The sequence below is a fragment of the Aphelocoma coerulescens genome, chromosome 1 (assembly GCF_041296385.1).
Source record: "Aphelocoma coerulescens isolate FSJ_1873_10779 chromosome 1, UR_Acoe_1.0, whole genome shotgun sequence".
Classification (NCBI taxonomy): domain Eukaryota; kingdom Metazoa; phylum Chordata; class Aves; order Passeriformes; family Corvidae; genus Aphelocoma; species Aphelocoma coerulescens.
In genome coordinates, this window is record NC_091013.1 from 53,503,880 (window position 1) to 53,522,947 (window position 19,068).

The following is a 19,068-nucleotide window of genomic DNA, read 5'->3' on the forward strand; positions in this document are numbered from 1 at the left end:
TTTCCTTTATTTATTTTATTCATATCTTCACATTAAACCTGTATCTGCAATTTCAATAAAAAAATATACCAGTCACTTTCCAATTGCTTCCTTCCATCCTCATGTTCTTGGGAAATTGGATTTTCTGGTTTTCTGAAACATGTAATCAGAATTACTTTGGTTTGTTCATGGGGATTAGAAAAAAGTCCTTGTCTACAGATTTCTGACATTGCTGAGACATCCTTTCACAGCCTGTACAGACTGAGGTAGGCAGCATCAACCAACATTGCTTATTTCTTTGAGTTTGCACAGTTTGGAAGTTGCTTCAGTTAGGAGTTGGCTCTGCTGACTGCCACCTACTAGTCATGGCAGAGAGGAGAGGACTTTCTTATCTCAGCTGGCATGTGATGCTACCAATTTTTTCTTGTTGCTGGAACCAGCATCTGGGTGAGTGACTGTTCCTTCACTGCACCACAGCATGGTGGTTTAAAAACCCCTAGATACTGATCACACCTTAGAAGTGATGAAAGAGATTGGGGATAGGGTTCTATCTGTCTCTGTGCTAGTTGCACATGTCCAGAGGGTACCCTATAGCCCCTCCAGACTGGGCAGCAAAGAGTGGCTCCTCGTTCTGCAATGTACCTATTGATTATGTATGTGCTGAGCTCAGCACTGGTGAGCTCACACCTCAAATCCTATGTCCAGTTCTGGGCAAGAAGGACATTGAGCTCCTAGAGCTCATAGAGTGTGTCCAGAGAAGGGCAGTGAAGCTGATGAAAGGCCTGGAGTACAAGTCTTGTGAGGAGTGACTGAGGGAGCTGACATTCTTTAGCCTGGAAAAAAAGAAGGCTAGGCTCAGGGAAGAGCTTATCACTCTCTACAACTTCCTGAAAGGAAGTTGTAGCAAGGTGGGTGTCAGTCTCTTATCCCGAGTAACAAGTGATAAGGCAACAGGAAATGGCCTCAAATTGCACCAGAGAAGGTTTGTATTGGATATGAGGAAAAACTGCTTCACTGAAGATGTTGTCAGGCACTGGAATTTCCCAGGGAAGTGATGGACTACCCATCCCTGAAGGTATTTAAAAGAAATGCGGATGTGGCACTTGGGGTTTAGTGGAGGATTTGGCAGTGCTGGGTTAAAGGGTGAACGATTTAAAAGTCTTTTCCAACCTAAATGATTCTACAATTCTACAATTCTATGATCCATTTAGACTTCTGGTGAAGACAGAACTACTACCCAAAGTCATAAAATATAATCAGTTGCTTAAAGTTAAAACAGAATTCCAAAATATTTCACCAAAACCTTGATGTTTATGAATTTCTTATCTCCAGTAGCCTTACTGTAAGTAATTTTTTTAAGGTCAGTATAGATTTAGCAGAAAAGGCTGTGAGAGAATCTAAGAATGACGTTGCTGTCCTTCTGAATTAAGGATCCTAAAAAATGGGAAAACAGACCTTTTGTAGTCTTTACTCAGTGACAGGAGATTTTAGCAAAAGTAGCTCAAAAGTGTTGTCATCAAGATGAAGCAATGGCCTTGTTGTTTATACTGTGTTTGATGCACCCCTGGATGCTTTAGAGCTTCTACTTTTATTCTGTTCTAGAGCAAATTTTTGATGTCAACATTTGGCAATATAATACTTTCATTCTGAGAGTATTATATGCAAATATATTCAAGCCATAAAATCGATGAAAAATAAATATTCTAATATGGTATTGATTTTATATACCCAGAGGAACTGACTCTTAAATAGCTAAACTAATTTGTCTAGTAAAATGCTACTGGTATCAAGATTTTGCCTCTTCTCCTAGGTGCAGAAAATACTTTCAAGATCAAAACAGTTGAGATAAAGAAAAGAATCTATTCCTTTGCCAGAAATACCCAATTTTCTTCCTAGGAAAGGTAGAAGATCATTCTCTCTTATAGTCTAAGCTGTGCAAATATTTGACCATATGTATGGGAATGAAGAACAGTCTAAATATTATAAAAAGAAGTTCTCTATAATCTGCAGTTAAAGAGATCCTAAAATCTCTGCTGATAATACCTTTCAGTTGTTCCACCACCTTTTTGTTTAAAGATTTTTCTAGTTTGAATGCTACTATTCCAGTGTCATTGCAATCAAAATAATTACTGTAATTTAAGAGGTCTTCTTTTCTTGTCTGAATTGCAGTCTAGAATGTATTATATTCATGTGCTTGATAATAATGATTTTATAGGACTGACACCTACTTCACTTTGTGTTGATTTTTGTTGTTATTCTTGTTGCTGTTTTTATTGTTATTACTATATCATCCTCATCCTCATCATCATTAGAAAATAGTAAGGCACCTTATTGGATAAACAGAATTTAAGCAATCCAGGAACTCCAGGACTAGATGCTCAGTATTAATATAATATAATATAATATAATATAATATAATATAATATAATATAATATAATATAATATAATATAATAATCTCAGCCAATATTAGAAAATATATAGCTGAGCTTAATTGGAAGACTCTGTTTGTTATGTAAGTACAATTTTCTGAAATCAGAATGACAAAGATTTTAAACACTGCTCTTTACTATTGGAGTAAATAGTTTTACAGAGCTCACGTGCTACAGTTCTAGCTCTTAGCATGAATAGATTCAACATATAAAGCATTATAATTCTATTAATATGCATCATTATAATATGCCCTGCAGAACCTCCAAAAAACAGTATCAAATAATCTGTATATTTTGTTCTTTCAAACCTAAGGATTAATGAATTTACAGCTGTCAGTTTTAAACTAGGGTCAAAAAGATAAATAAGTATGTGTCTCTAAATTGAATGCAAAATTTGCTTCATATATCTTGTGGCTTCATAAAACTGGGAGGGAATTGAATACATCCATTTGCAGTGTACATTATTGCTCCTCTGCTACACTTAGATACAAATTGAATTTAAATTATGACTTCTTTAGTTCAATTAACAAAACTATTGCTTTCATGATGTTTGTTTGCACTTGGTTCATTGCTCTTTTGTTCCACAGAATGAATGAATACTAAAATAATTATTTTCCATGGAATTATAACCTTTTATTTTAATCCAAAGAATTAGTTCCAAAGAGTAAAGCTTCATAATTAGCTTGATTTTTTTCTGTAGCATATTTAAGCTTTGGAAATTAAGCACTGTTATGTGTATGTTAAAATAAACCACTGGTTACATTTCAGATGAATTATCAAGTCATTCTCTTAAGCATTTATTTAAATGCATCTATAATTTTGATATTTGTAGTTTTGCTTGTCTCATCAGGAGCTACAACTATTGAAAAGTATGATCTCAGAACAAACATATGGATTCAGGCTGGAGTAATGAATGGCAGGAGGCTTCAGTTTGGTGTTGCTGTCATCGATGACAAGCTGTTTGTCATTGGAGGCCGGGATGGTTTAAAGACATTAAACACTGTTGAATGCTACAATCCAAAGACCAAGGCTTGGACTGTGTTACCACCTATGTCAACACATAGACATGGCTTAGGTAAGAAAAAATTATTTTTAAAACGTGCCACATTTTTTTGTTTATGTGATTTTTAATGGAAAACTCAGTACTTTTAAGCTATGGTAGCATTCTGACCAGTAACAATAACTCAGTTTTACAATATTGTTGTTACAAGGTATAGAAAACTAAACTGTTCATTATCTGTTCTGCTAAAACCACTGGTTGTGATAGAATTATTAAAACATCATGAAAAATAGAAATGGAAGATGCTGTTATGATCTGCTCCAGAAGGTGAGGGTAACCCAGGTTCCTCTTAATAGATCCCTTGGGGCAGTTAGATGACAATGAAAGATCGGTGTTTGTAAATATGCACATGAAGGGTTTATTTTAGAACAATTTGGATGTAATTGGAAGCAAGTATGTAGCCATTTTGGTTATTATTATCATCTGTAGTAATATAGCAATATAAAAATATAAAAATAACACTAAGAAAAATGTATGTGCAAAAGAAAGAAAGAGAAAGAAAGGTTAAGAGTAAGGTTAAGTTAAAAATATTACCACCTGTGGATCCAGTGACGAGGTTTGATTGCTGCAATTTAGATGTCTGTTGTTTGAAGCGATCACAGTCTATCTGTCAGGAGTAAGACAAGCCCACGAAACACAGAATTCAATGGAGGGAAGTTTTACACTGGCTTTTGCAACACTGTGGATCACATGTTGATCTATGCTGAAATGAGACAGGGAGTGCTTTCAGGGGCAGGTCTTTAATGGTTTATGACATGACAGCTGCCTTTCACATCAGCATAGCTGACCCATGAGAAGGGATGAATACTCCCAGGCCTATGTGTGAATGTCAATGTTCCGTGTGAATGGGACCTTCCAAGGTAAAGTGGGTAGAGAGTGGGAGGAGGAGTTTTACAACTGAACCAGTTTGTGTAAGGGAGGACACTAACATGATAAAAAGAACTATACTGCCTCCACAAGGTCTGCTTCTTATTGGCGTCCAGTGGTGGGTGATCACCCCCTCTGATTTATGCGGACCAGAGGCTTCACCAGCACCCACACAAAAATTCACCTTCTCCCCCTTGGGTGATGCAAACCCAAGCCTAGTAAAGCACTCTACCACCTCCACAAATGGGCAAATATTTGACCCATTAACATCTCACTCTCTCACAGACACATTTAGGGATGAAAGTGTTAAAAGCAGGAGAATGGCAAGGAGGATGTCAGATTGCTCACATGACCTTGCAGCTGAGAATGCCAAGGCATGGAGAATAACAGTGTGGGAATCCCATATATATATGTCTATTACGCCTTCTGCTGTTTATCTCTGTTTTGAGAAGTAAAATTTCTGTGTAGAGATAACATAGGTGTTTGGAGAGACTTGGAGACACTCTTTTGGACATGTTTGAGCTCGCTGTTTTGGGAGAGAGAGCAAAGCTCAGCGGTCATAAAAAGCACAGAGGAGATCACAGCACATTGGTAAACCTGGATAAATGGGTGCAAACAGCAGCCTGGCCACCCACTAGGATTAGACTAAGTTGCCATGTTCCTGCTTGTGTGTCTCTGCCAGAGTGTTGCTCTGGTTGAGAAGGTAATAAATAGGAAATAAATTTACTCTTTGCATTTCAGCGGTGGTTTTGTGGTTATTCCAGCTGCCTGCCTGTGTCAATTCACACAACACTATGTTATGCTGTCCATTCCCCTGAGTTGCAATCAGCAAGTCCTTTACTGTAATATTGTGTCAATACCTCACAAAATGACCATGCTTTCCTGCCCTTCACTTATGTCTTTGGACTCTTGTAACATGCATGTGTACTGTTGCTGTTAAACAAGTCTTAGAATAGAAAATAACAATGGGAATCTATATCAGATGGCATCATGACACTAAATATCTCGCTGATTTAAAATTGTTTCCTAATTTTAAATTTAATTGTAAATTAGAAAATACGTGAGAAAATACTTGGATTACATGCAGAAACACATGTAATGTCTCTTCTGCCAGTGTTCCAGAATTTTATAAAATCAGTGCTGTTCCCAGGGGTAGTAAAAATGCAATGACTGCAGCTATAACTACAGGAAAGTAGTAATTCAATATTATGGACTATAGTTTAACTTTTAAATTTTTTTTTCTAAGTATCTCATAAAGTTATTATTTTAGTGAGTGCTGTTTGTATGGAAGTCATTCTGAATTAATATTTTTTTCTCATTTGTTTTCTAAACTGTGTGCTCTCTTATATCCATGTAGCAAAAATGCTAGAGTAGTTTGAATTGGATTTTGTATAGAGGATGGAAATAAGCACCCATCCTTTACCTGGATGTAAAGGTATGTCTTTTTGTTGACATAGCAAAAAATTGTGAGAGGCACCCTATTGTAACTAAGGTCACAGCCAGATAATACTGGCTTTATCCTGTCTTCATATAATCTTCAATAGAACCATGTGTATAGAACTTGATACATGTAGAAACGAGGAAATAAAAGTTGACAGGCCTTGTAGTGAAAGTCCATAGTGTAGGAAGTCATGTTTTAGGCAGTTTCAAAGCTGCCAATGGAAGATGAGTGAAAGCTCTTTTAATGGCAGTGTTTGAAATAAGTGGTGCTAAAGTACAAAAAAGAAAGGGCAGACTGTGGCATCCAAAACTATTATTTAAAGTAATAGTGATTCTAATATCCCTGTTGAGTAGTCCATAAAACAGAATGGAATATGAAAGAGCAATAGCACACCAGAAAGGCAGTGAAAGGCAAAAATGAAATATGGGAAAGGTGAAACCTGACAAACAGAAAGACAGAATCAAAATCCATATAGGGAAGGAAGAAAGAGACTGGAAGAACAAAGAGGTGAAAAATGCAAAACAGATTGTGGTTTATAAATTCAGCAGTTTTATGAAGCATCAGCATCCAGTTTTCCAGTTTCTTTGCTGAACTTAATAGTCTATGTAGAGGAGGGGAGAGAAATGAAATATGGAACCAATGATAGACTAATTAGAATTTTAGATATCAAATCTAGTGAAACCAAAAAAAAAAAAAAAAAAAAAAAAGATTGGTACTTGTCTTGTCTTTCCAAAAGAAACAGTTTAAATGCCACAGTGAGAAAATTAGGCTGTCAGTATAATTAGAGAACAGCAGTCTTTTCAGGTAGGTGCTCTAAATAGTCTTGTTCTTTCCATGAACTATGTAAAGTGCATCTAAGCTCCTATTTAAAGTTTTGGCTTTGAAGATATACTGATCTCACTATCCCTAGTCAAATACATATCTTCAAGATGATCAGTGTGGGAAGGAGGCTGACAGTGCATGGTATTACCTCATAAAATCCTGTACGGCTTAGAGTGGAGGCAAGTTGCATATTTTTACTCCTCCCCTCTTGGAAGAGAGAATCTTCCCAGTTGTAATCATCTGAGTGAAAATGCTATAAATGCTATAAAAATATTAATAACTGATGGGAAAGCCTTAGATTTATTTACATAGGATATACGCCTAGGGTAGAAAGGATTCACTCTACCCAGACTGAAAGGCTGTAGAAGACCTAAAGAGTTTCCAAGTCTCAGTTTACACAGTGGATTAGTCTTCAACCTATTGTTCTGAAAAAGCTAAATATGTAATGTAAATGCATTTTAAAGGACCTGAGGGGTATGCTTGAAATTAGAGTGAATACTTTCTTATAAGGTGGTTTTCATGGAACTGGTATGTGCAGGAATGAATACCTAAAAGACTAACTTCAAAACTCAAAAATGGAAAGAGAATACATGAAGTTAGGGAGTTATAGGATAAAATATCCCAGAATATCTTAGATGTTTCTGACAAAATATCAAATGGCCCTATGTGTTTGCACGAAGGCCTGTTTCTATATTTCACGGAAAGGGAATGACCCATCGTGCTTCTTAGACCCAGCTTGATTTTCCACTTTCATGCTTACTGCTCTAAGAGTCCAACTCGTTAAGTCAGAGGGAAGGGAAAAAAATTTACTTGGGAAAAATACAGGGATGCCTCTGTAACTTTCAAGTAGTAATGAGAAATACTAATAATTAGAAATACTGGAGTGAAAATTGTGGAGAAACTCATCTATCAGTCTTCTTACTACATGGTAAAACTTAGAAGTAAAATACATGTATAAATATAAGTAATGTAAATAATATAAAAATATAAAAAAAATCTAGACATGTAAATTAATTATCAGACGCCCGTATATTTTTTATATCACTGATAATTTAGAAAATATTTTATATACTTTTAAAAGTATTCAATTATTGACTATTTCATTGATTTAAAATTAATGAGATGCTTTACACGTAATGTTTGTATTTTCAAAAGGAATTATTGTTTATCAAATAGTTTCCCAATGTGTGACAGCTTAGGGCATAATTACAACTCCAGAATTTTAGAGATCTAAGAATTTGGGTAGGATTCCGCTGCTTAAGTAGGGACATGTATGATTGAGTAGAGCAACTGAGATGGCATAATCTCATTTCCATGGGAAAAAGAAGTGTAGCATGTTCAGGATTAAATAATTTGTGGGAGCAGTTCCTGCTTCTCAAGGTAAGACAAATACTATTGAGTAGACTGGAAACTGAGAATCTGGTAATGCGACTCTAACTTAGATTCCAGTTGCACTGGAACTTTTAGAAAGAAAGCCAAAGATACTGTATTGGGTATTTATGTCTGTATGTGGGTATGATTTGGGAGATGTCAAAAATACAGATTTTTGAAAAACTATTCAAGACACAAAACTAAATGAAAAAATGTAGTAATGTTTATGTTATATAGTAGTATATAATATTGCTATATAGTAATATTTACATATATGGTAATATATATTTATAGTTATATAGAAAATTTTCTATTTAAATAAAACTAGCATAGTAATGAAGTACATAATATCTTAAAGAAGTAGCAGTAACATAGTAACATCAATGGACGCACAGTTTAGTAATTTCTGGTAGAATTATTCCTTCATAAAGCAATAAGTTAAAAAAATATTCTATATAATAACATTTCCCTATATAAATATTGACATGAAGCAGTTATTTTTAATCCCATTGCTCTCCCCTGGTGAATTAAATAAAGTAATTTTTAACAATAAATTTGAAAATTTCAATAGCATTTTAGAATAAGACTTCAATGCAATGTCAGAAAATGTAGCAGATACTAGAAATACTACTAGATCCATAATAGTAAAACAGTATCTGATTACACTGAAACAAGTGAAGGAGAAACACATAGGTAACACATATTTGATACTACAAATTTATGATGAACATGTTATTGCAATAAAAATTATGTATATTAAAGATGCATTTTGTTAGATAAATATGGAAAGTGATCACTTCTACTTTATTTTATGCCAAATAAATTTTGTTTGGAAACAAAGTCTTTAAAGAATGAGTGTAACTAACAGATTTTTTAAAACAGTTCCACCAGGAAAACAGGCAATATGAGCAGACTAGATCAGATACACAGCAAAGTAGCAAAACCATTAACTGTACAGGCTCTCTCACTTTTACTGCTTTCATGAAACATAATATAACATAGAGTATTGCTTACTCAATACCAAAAATCTAATGATGAATGATATCTCTCTTTAGACCTAGTTTGAAGGATGATTTTCAAGTCAGTGAGAGTTGAACTTTCATCTTCCATTTTAAAAACTTTTGCTATGGCAGTTAAGCAATGATGTTATTTTAGATAGTGCTTAAGCCCCAATAAATACATGGTTGTCTATGGAGTTACGATCTGTCAGAAAGCATTCCAGGAAGAGTAGAAACCATTAAAATAGACTAGGAATATAAATAAAACCTTGATATAGCCTTAACACTCCCATCCATGGTAACTGTAAAATAAACTATAAAAATGTAGAGGATAAAAGGGATCTTTGTTCTTCTTTCTCTGCTATCATGCACGATAGTTTCTTCTTTTTATGTATCACCATTGCTGGGCTACCAAGGAGCCAAAAATAGCAAATTTACATCTTCCATTAACATACAACAAAAAAATAAGTAGGGGTCTGCATTTTTTTTTTGTTTTGTTTTACATCATAATAAATCCAAATTTTTTGTATGTTGTCTGTATGTAAAAGAAACTCTGTGGAGATTAAAAAGTATAGAGCTGCAGAGACAGTTGCATGAGGATCTGAGACTCCAGTCTGGACATCAGGACATCTATGAACCTGGAGGCCAGAGACAAAAGGCAGGAAGGAAGAAATGTCAATAAAATGAAGAGAATTGAATTAGCATTGAAACCAACAGATTAGGTCATACCCTATTAGTATTATAAAACTGCAATTATTTATGACTAATTGATTTTCCAATATTCTGGAGCAACTATTCATAAATAAAAGAATTCTTGAATGATATAATGATATTTTTTTTCATAATGTTTGTTGCAGTGCCAAACAGCTAGAACACTGGATAAAGGAAACTTTTCCAGATAATAGTTTTTAGAGCATGCAGACAACTGAAAATATTATAGCACTTCATGCTATCACATATATGATACTGACCAAGTTCTACTGCACTGGGCAATGGTATTCCAGATTTCCAGAGCATAATGCCATGCAGTATGGAATATCATTTTGGTCAGTTCTGGTCAGCTGAGAAAGATTCATGTCCCATAAAGGTTCAACTCAAGACCCTGTTGTAAATATCTTATTTTTCTGCAATGGTAGATCTTTCTGGGTACATCAGCATCTCATAAAAGCAATGCTGTAGTTAAGATGTATGTTCTCCATCTTTATGTGGTGATTTCTATGCACAGAATACCCCACAATCCATTGCCTTTGAAAAAACCCAACAAACAAAAACGCCCAAACCTACCATCACCTAAGCATTGAGTAGAAGAGCTCCTCAACAGACTAGCTTACCAGAACAGAGCAATGCTCTGATATAGCTGTATTTTTTACCCCAGAATCAGCTATTAAGTGATTAGTTTGAGAATCATTCTTTTAAGCAACATCAACTGTACTGTATACCTCTATGTAGTTAAATTATTGTTATTTTTTCATGTTAAATCTCAGGAAAAATATGCCATTCTGACCGCTTTCACTGTGGGTTGACATAAGGCCTGAGCATTTTAAAGTATTTTCTCTGCAACAATGATTTGCATGTATATTAGATTTTTGCTTTGTATTTTTCTCCTAATCATGGGGAGCATTAGAGATATTTTTTTTCTGAGTTATTAAGTACCTTTTCTTTGTACTCTGCACCTTTAGTAAGTAGTAGATCATAACCCAATTCACTAAAGAGTTACAAATCATAACAGCAACACTTATAATAATTTCTGAGCCATGTTCTCAGGATAGTAGTGTGGCAGAGTTGAGAATCTAGTGTCTTATCTACAAGACAATGTAAATAAAGGGTCAACAGGCAGATCTTTGCTTCTGTAAATTTGCATTATATTAGCATGGTAGTGTAATATCTTCTAGGCCACAAGGGCAGTGATACTGATATAATTCTTTAAATGAGCCTTGTTACTTGCTTGTGAATTTACATAGGAATAGGTATTTTCAATATTGAGTCACTGAATATTCACTAAGGAAGGTAGATCGGGTCTAATTCTCCAATTAATGACACACTAAATTCTAAGCTTGGCCTATGGCAGTCCTATATGCAGCATCCAAAGAACAGTATTTGTATTTCACACTCAGTTAATATTATGGCTTTGAGAAGTAAATACAAGGTTTAATTCATTATTTAATTCAGGGTGCATAACTTAAAGCAAATTGGACTTTACTTTCTTTGGCACCACTATTATGGAAGAAAAGTGGTTTAAGATGTAAAGAGGGAAAGAACAGAGTAAGAATAAGCAGGAATATTAATTACAATTAATACAAAGTTGTATAAATATGCTTCTGTGGGTGTGGGTGAGAAAGGAGGTTGTTAGAAAAGTTCTTCTACCCGGACACTAAATAAATGCAGAGCTTAAAAGGGTAGAATAAAGTCTGGGTGTTATTTGATTCAGTTTAATACTTGGATAACAAACCACTGATTTGTCTTCTCACCTTCAGTGTCATGATACAGTGTATGTCTGTTATCTTCTTGAAAGCTAATGTCCTTATTTAAAAAATAAGGTGTTGGATACAAGTATATCCTTCTCCGTTAAAATTTCATGTCTCTACAAATACCAAAATGCAGAGACTACAGTGAAGCTAGCACCACAGATATTTTTTTCTTTGACATTTTTTATCCAAGTGTCAGTATGAAACTATATTTACAGTTGTTTTATAAAAAAAATTACACTTTTTAAAATTTCGCTCTGTAAAATTAGGTCCATTAGGCAGATAAGGAAATGCAGAGTTAAAAATATGATAGGCAGTGTTCCTTTATTTTGTAACATTACAGGAAAGCAATTAAAGTCCCATTCCAGTCCTCAAGTATAAATAATTGGAACTGTACAGATCTCAGCACCTAATTAGGCATAATAGGGTTTTTGCTGCATAGCTCTGACAAGGCAATCTAAAGAAAAATGCCTGCCATTGCGAACTGGACAATTAATTTTTTAGATCTCTTGTAGTTTAAAAATAATACCGTTTACTTTTATAAATTTCTAAGTCAAAATGCTTAGAAGAATTATTTTCTAGCTACTTTTTTTGTTCAGGAAAACATTAAGGTTTCTCTGCACTGTACTTACTGCAGAGTACTTAACTACTCAATATATTGCTGAAAACATGTCTCCTCTTAAGAAAAAAAGTTGCTTCCTTTCCTAAAAGGGTTGTTCATAGTTGCCTCAGCTCTCCAACTCTATGAGAACTAGGAAAGCCAAACTGTTCACAGTGTCACGTAAATGAAAGTAATTCATCAAAAGATGGGTAGAACAAATTACTCCCTCGATGCCAGAATTATTGTTTTCTACAAATTAAAAAAGTGAGATCTCATTCCACCAATTTCCAGTTTTTTGTTCTTTATTTAAAAATAATAACTTTGGTTATTTAATGTAATTCTCTTACGGTAAAATTCTCCCTATCTGAATGTATTATTGCTTTTGTCAGAAAACAACAGAGCACTAGTATCATGTGAAACGTTAAATCCAAGAGGATTTCTTCTTTTCTTGTGTCTTAAACTGGTTTTGCGAAATTGTTGAAGATGAGGTACAGGAAGAAAAGTTATGAGGGCCTCCTGTGCTTTCTCTTCTCTTAGCAAACTCTCCTGAAAGACCTAACAGTATTATTCTTCCGTCCAATTTGCTTAATAACAAATAAGAGTTAAAGTGTAAGCTGGCAATAGCTATTTTCTCATTTAGAAACAGGAAAAGCTCATTCTATATAGTATATTTTAACAAAAAACCATTATCTACATTCTGAGTGTAAATCTAGGTGGACTGTTATTATCTTGTGGACATAGATGACAGAAAACAAAATTGTGTACTCTGACGTCAATTTACTCTAGGACACAAAATGAACACGGAAGCCTATTTCATGAAGTTGAAATGAACTCTGATCTTCTAACACACTGTTCAGTATCTTGACTACAAAAAGATGAGAAATCTTATCTCAAGAGACTAAGCAGAAATTGGCTGCACCGTTTAGAAAAAAAATAAAAGGTATATAGAGTTCAGTACCTTTGCTCTTTAAGGAGGAGGAATTCTACAGTGTGCTAATAGGATTGGAACTCTGACATTTCAGCACAGACTACTTAAAATGAATTTAATTTTTTCTTCAATTAAAACAAATGATCTGGAACATTTAGAAAAGAGAATAGTCTTGTTTCATCAATTTTACTGGAAAATATTTTGCTTTGTGATCTTGGGGAATGTGTCCCTTAAGACTGTGGTGTTACCATTTGCTGTTAACATGGACTGTTCAGTAATTCCAGTTAGAGAAGAGATATACTGCAATCCACCCTGTGTGATAAGGAGGCTACAAGCAACATCTTTGGGACTACTCTTTAGTCCATATGTGTGATATAAAAATCACAGAGAAATTCTGGCATCTAAGAATGAATTAAATGCTTGAATTCAATGCCTGAATATTGAATTCTTCACATATGACACAGTCTGCTGTAATAGAAAATGTATATTTATATATTTGCTTGGGGAAGACGGTTACATTATCATTACTACTCATTAGAATATTTTGAAACATATGGTGCAAGCACTGCCTAATGGGGAAGGAAAATACTTTTGCATTGCTTAGCACTTTGCCAATCTGGCTTCTTAGAAAACATAAGAATCAGACAGTGGGGCTTCATAGATATGTGGGTCTGAGCACAGGTAACAGAGGCACCCAAGAGATGCAACAATTTGTACAGCAGCTTCCACAAATGGGTGCCAGAAACTACTGAGGGCAGTATGTTGGTTTCTGCAATGGGGAAAAATATCAGAAGGAACTGTGCATCTCACAGGGCTCTATCTGCATTGTATAAACTCAGAAAAGTTCTCATGACAACAACAGAGAAGCTATTGAAGACTATTTTCTGTATAAAACTCAATTACAAGTGTATAACAAGAAATACAGAGAGAGAACAACATTATATTAATGCAATGAGTTTATTAGTTTTCATTTTCATTTAAAAAAAAAGGTAAAAATCCATGAAAACACAGGAAGAATCGTGTTTTGATTAAGGGAAAATCAAATTTCCTACAAAAATAATTGAAATAATTGTGATGGCTTAATTTCCAGCAGGAAATAGATGGGAATAAAACTCAAATATTAAGTACTTGAAAAAAAATGAAATATTGAGTGAGATACAAAGAATAATTGAGGAAAACTCTTTATACCTTAGTGAAAGTGCCAGTAAGTTATTTGAGGGAGTAAAGGCTGGAAATTTCAAAACTGATGAGATGTGTTTTTATGTGCATCACAGATTACAACTCTGTTTATGTGTGATGGTGAGAGAGGGTTTGTCTGTTTGTCTAGACACCAATTGTGTGTATATGTATATGTATAGAAATGTTTACCTCCCTGAATTTTCTTTGAATATGATTCATTTTGTTATTCCAAAAAGAATTTGATTTTCCGCTTAACTTTGCATTTAACAAAGAGTATATAGATGAAAAGCTAAGGAGTACCATATTTTTATAAGAAATCATAGTAAATAATTTTTTGACGATGTCAACCTCTTTGTTCAGGACATAAGAGTATTTAAAAATATTAGATACTAGAGTAAACAAAAAACCATCCACAAACTACATCTATTATCATAGAATCCCCTAATTTTTATGGGAACACTGACACATCTTCCCACATGTTGTTATTGGTTGTGTTCTGAGATAAGATATTGAGCTATATGGACCATGACTTCAATTTAATATCCACTTTAATATTCTGGAAAAATTATAGCTGGAGCATGTGATTGAATAGAAAGAATTTTTAAGCAAGACAATGAAAACAATTGGAGAATGAGTTCTATAGAAAAAGATGAGGTTCAACCTTCATTTGGAGGAAATTGTTTCTAAGGGTTAGTAGGGTTTTTTGAATTCTTTTCTTTTTTAAGTTAAGAAATATTGACAAACGAAAACCAACACCCAAAGTGCAGGAGCACTTTCTGTGAACACTGAGATGAAACATGTTCAAACTCATTGATAAATATAGTTTTAAGGTCAAATAAACTTTTAGTTAATTACTTTTCTGAAATGGAACAGAACATTCCTACACAGAAAGTGGAAACTTTGCATTGTTTGAAATTAAAGAGAGACTTTTCTGCAAGAAAAAATAAAGCCATTCTCTAAAACTTTAATGATCTACTGTTTTCTGACTTTCTGATGAGTTCAAATCGTGTGAAATGGACTGAGGAAAAAAAAAGACATTGACTTAGAAATAGGACTGGATTTAGCCTGAGATTTTTTCAGAGTGATGTTCATTTGGGATCATGGATTCATAGAATGGAATTACTGAGCTCACTGTCTTGTAAAATGGTGCTTAGATATAACTTATCTTCCAGAGCCTTCTAAGCTTAACTGAAGAGATTGTGAGATAGAATAGGGCGGGTGTCCCTTCAACTGGGTGATTCAAACCCCTCATAGTTAAAAAAATTGTTTCTTATTTAAATATTTCCAACTTTAGTCTTCACACTTTATATTTTGTTTACTTTTCCTCAGTAGATAAAAGAATCCTCATATAGCCAACATTATTTTTCTGTGAAGGTGTGGTTATTTCTTTTTTTTGATACAGTAAAACTGAGGAAGCAGCTTAAATTTCTCAGTATAATTACTTGCTCAAGCCTTTGAATGTGTTTTTTGATTCTGTACCAGTCCACAAGCTTCCTGCTACTGAAAAATTTATGTTTTCTTTTACATGATTGACAAAAATGGTGAAAAAACAGACTTCAACCACTGTAGAAGCTATTCCATTCAATGAAATCCCCCCTAGGTTGACAATAATCTGAGACCTACCAGGTATCCTGTCCCTACTTTATTATGTGATTTACTGCTATTCTAAAGAGCTAATACATGATCAGAATGAGATACTAAAGGGAATACAGAAATCTAGGAGTATCACATCATTGACAAATTATTTTATGAAGCAAACACTCTTCTCAAGAAATGAAATTGTTTGTTTGACATGTTTTTCATAGAGCCATGTGGAGTGGCATTAATTTTGTTCCTGTTTGTTAATTCCTAATTAATCAAATCTCAGATTGGTGCTTCCTTTTTTATTTTGAATATACAAGTTCATTTGTTGGTTGTGTTTTGGAAAACTTTTTTATTTTTTACTACTGATAGAGGAAACATACTTTTATCTTCTCTCACTTTCTCCTCCATTTTAGGAGTTACAGTGCTTGAAGGGCCTATTTATGCAGTGGGAGGACATGATGGTTGGAGTTATTTGAACACAGTTGAGAGGTGGGACCCTCAAAGTCAGCAGTGGACGTTTGTGGCAAGTATGTCAATTGCCAGAAGCACTGTTGGAGTAGCAGCATTAAATGGCAAGTGAGTAGGGTATGCTTACACAATTGAAATACTTACTTTGAAAACCAATGAAGCTTAATTGTCATTGCTTTCCCTTATTAAGTTGCAGTGGCATTGAAATGTTCCAGAGCAAATCAAATGGTCAAAGCTACTTTAATAACCCCATTACTCTACAAGAAACTGGTTTCAGTGGTGCATAAGGCCTGCAGCAGACTAGCAGAAGCATCATCTAGACAAACAACCCTGGAAATATTGATCTACAGTCATGAAGAGCTGCATATGATTATGCATATATATTCCAGCTTTGTTTCTTTTTCACAGCTGAGCATATATTTAATGCTTCCCAGTTAATAGATACTCAGTTGAATTTTGCATGAATTACATGAAACTTTTAAATTAAAAGAAATGTTATCTCTGTCCCAGAAAGGTAGGATGGACACCACTGAAAACCAGCATGCAGTGGTCTCACTGCAACAAATAGAAATATTCTAGAAACAGAAACTGATTTTCATTCTTTTTATCTGAGTAACCATCTTTAAAAATATCCCATATGCCAAGAACTGCAACTTGAAAACATATGTAAGGACCAAACCTTTCAACTCGCTGGTGCTAATTTGCTACATTGCTGTTCCACACAACTGACGTGTGCTGCATTCCTCAGGATATTGGAAATGGATATCTCATTGGGAATCAAGATGTTGGATTTAACATTCAGCAAAGGAAAAAAATATTTTACTATGGAAGTTCTGAGGAGTTTTTTTCTTGGTTATTCATTATGATTTCTTTCTTCTGCAGTGAATAAAATAAATAAATAAATGAAATGCATTAGATGGTCTTTGAAGTGAGAGAGTTATAAACTATTCTGTGTGTGTATCTCACACTGCTTGGGGCACTTTGCGTACAATGGATACTGGATGCTAAATATTTCAAATGTGAGTTTCTTAAACCACTTGAAAAAATATAGCCTTTTCTTTTGTGTTCTAATGTGGGAAACTATTCCATTAGTGATCTTCCACTGCTTTGTGGTTGGCTTAATTTGTTTTCCATTTAGATTAATTTTAAGCAGAAAAATGAAGATTGTATTTTTCTATCAGCTTAGGATGGAAATAAATAAAAAAATTAAAGCTTTCATATTGTGATCTCCTCAGGCTCTGAGTGAGGTGATTGATTTGTAAGTAACCTCTTATTAATTTCCAATGTATTGATGTGTTTTTGAAGCTCACTTGTGTAGACCATGCAAGTAAATTATTAATTATTTTGCTGCTCAAAAAAATTGAAAACAGTACTCTCTGAATTTGGCAAAACAGGGGCACAGAAATTAATGTTATTTCACTGAAGTACATTTTTAAATTTAAACTGAAGTTCTTATATCAACATCTTTCCTAAAACATGAAAATGATTGTGTCAACATATGCATCATATTCTAATTTGAAAAAGATTTAATTATAGAAGAAATAAAATCCTACTGAATTTCTCAGAAATTCGGAAAAATAACTATCTGAAGTACTTTTAAAAAATTTTAATGTAGTCCTTTTGACAGGGTTCTTTTCTATAATCATGTTGCCTTATTACATTTCAAAGTTGCTCCTGTTTCACCCAGAAGAGCTTAATGGAATATCTTCTTCTCCCAACACAAAGGTCACCAGCTTGTTACCGCCAGATTTCCCAGAGTAAGAGGATAGAATAGTTACTATCCTTCAATGAGGAACACAGGCAATATTCATTTTCTTAAATGTCTTTCTAGTCGTAAGGGGCAGCTAGAACAACTAATAAAAGATACAGATTGTTTTCTAGATAAAAAACACATGATGGATTTATTTTCCCAGAATTTCAACAGAACAATTGATCGGGTGCTACATAGGAAATAAATATTTAAGACTAAAAAAAAGGTGAATAGTACAGGGATTTGAAGAAGAAAAGGACTATATGCAATAACTAGGATGTCGCAGTTACCCCTGGAATTCTTTAAAGATCTGTCCTGGGTTAAAAGAGTCTAATAGCAAGAGCAAGTTCGTTAAATTACCAGACAATTCAGTGGCACCAAAGGGGGCGGTATCATGTGTTTCATATTGGACACATGAATACAGAAGTATTTGGATGACCTTAAGAAGCAACACAAATAGAATATTTAGTAGTTTATATGTGAATTAACAAGCTTTGTGCTTGAAAAAAAATTAATGTTAAGAAGTGAAAGAAGAGGTAAAAAGAGCTCTGTACGTTGTTAACACAGAAAAAGAACACGAGAAGAAATCTAGAGGGAAAAAAAGGAAATGCTACTGAAGAATACATGCAGTTTAATTAATATTGGAAATATTTATGTTATTTGGCTTACCATGTGGAATTCTGGTCATCCATATTGAAGGAAGTCCAAGTGAAATTGCAAAGCTCATATAGCGTATACCATGACTATCAAGAATGCATGTCATACCAAAGAAAAGCAACAAAACTGTTACAGTTGGAAAAGGAACAGATGCACAAAATAGCTACAATTCAGCTGGGAAAACAGAGATGGAATAAAAATAATATGGGGACAATTAGATTGTGTCCACAAAACTCTCATCAGGTTCTAAATGCCTGTTTATTGATTCATAGAAAGGGTAATATTATGTGTTTTTATGCAATACCAAAGACTGGAATCTGAGAATTTTCCTTTTCAGTAATATTTTTGTTTTGCCAAGTCAATAATGGGTTCTAGGTATGACTAACAATGTATACTGAGGCTTTGAAGATTCCATCTCCTTCATCTTCATCTGTTTCTCATAGTCTAACAGTAATACAAGAGTGGAG

At 34.1% G+C, this 19,068-nt stretch overlaps 1 protein-coding gene across 2 annotated transcripts in view; it reads left to right on the top strand.

The window, feature by feature from the left end:
* KLHL1 (kelch like family member 1) overlaps positions 1–19,068 on the top strand; it is a 190,651-nt gene that overhangs the window by 153,670 nt on the left and 17,913 nt on the right. Inside the window, exons 7-8 of one of the 2 annotated variants that reach the window (XM_069009288.1) lie at positions 3,243–3,485; positions 16,140–16,302. In XM_069009288.1, coding sequence (XP_068865389.1) covers positions 3,243–3,485; positions 16,140–16,302 — 406 coding nt within the window. The remainder of the gene's footprint in view (positions 1–3,242; positions 3,486–16,139; positions 16,303–19,068) is intronic. The other variant, XM_069009298.1, reaches the window with a different exon arrangement.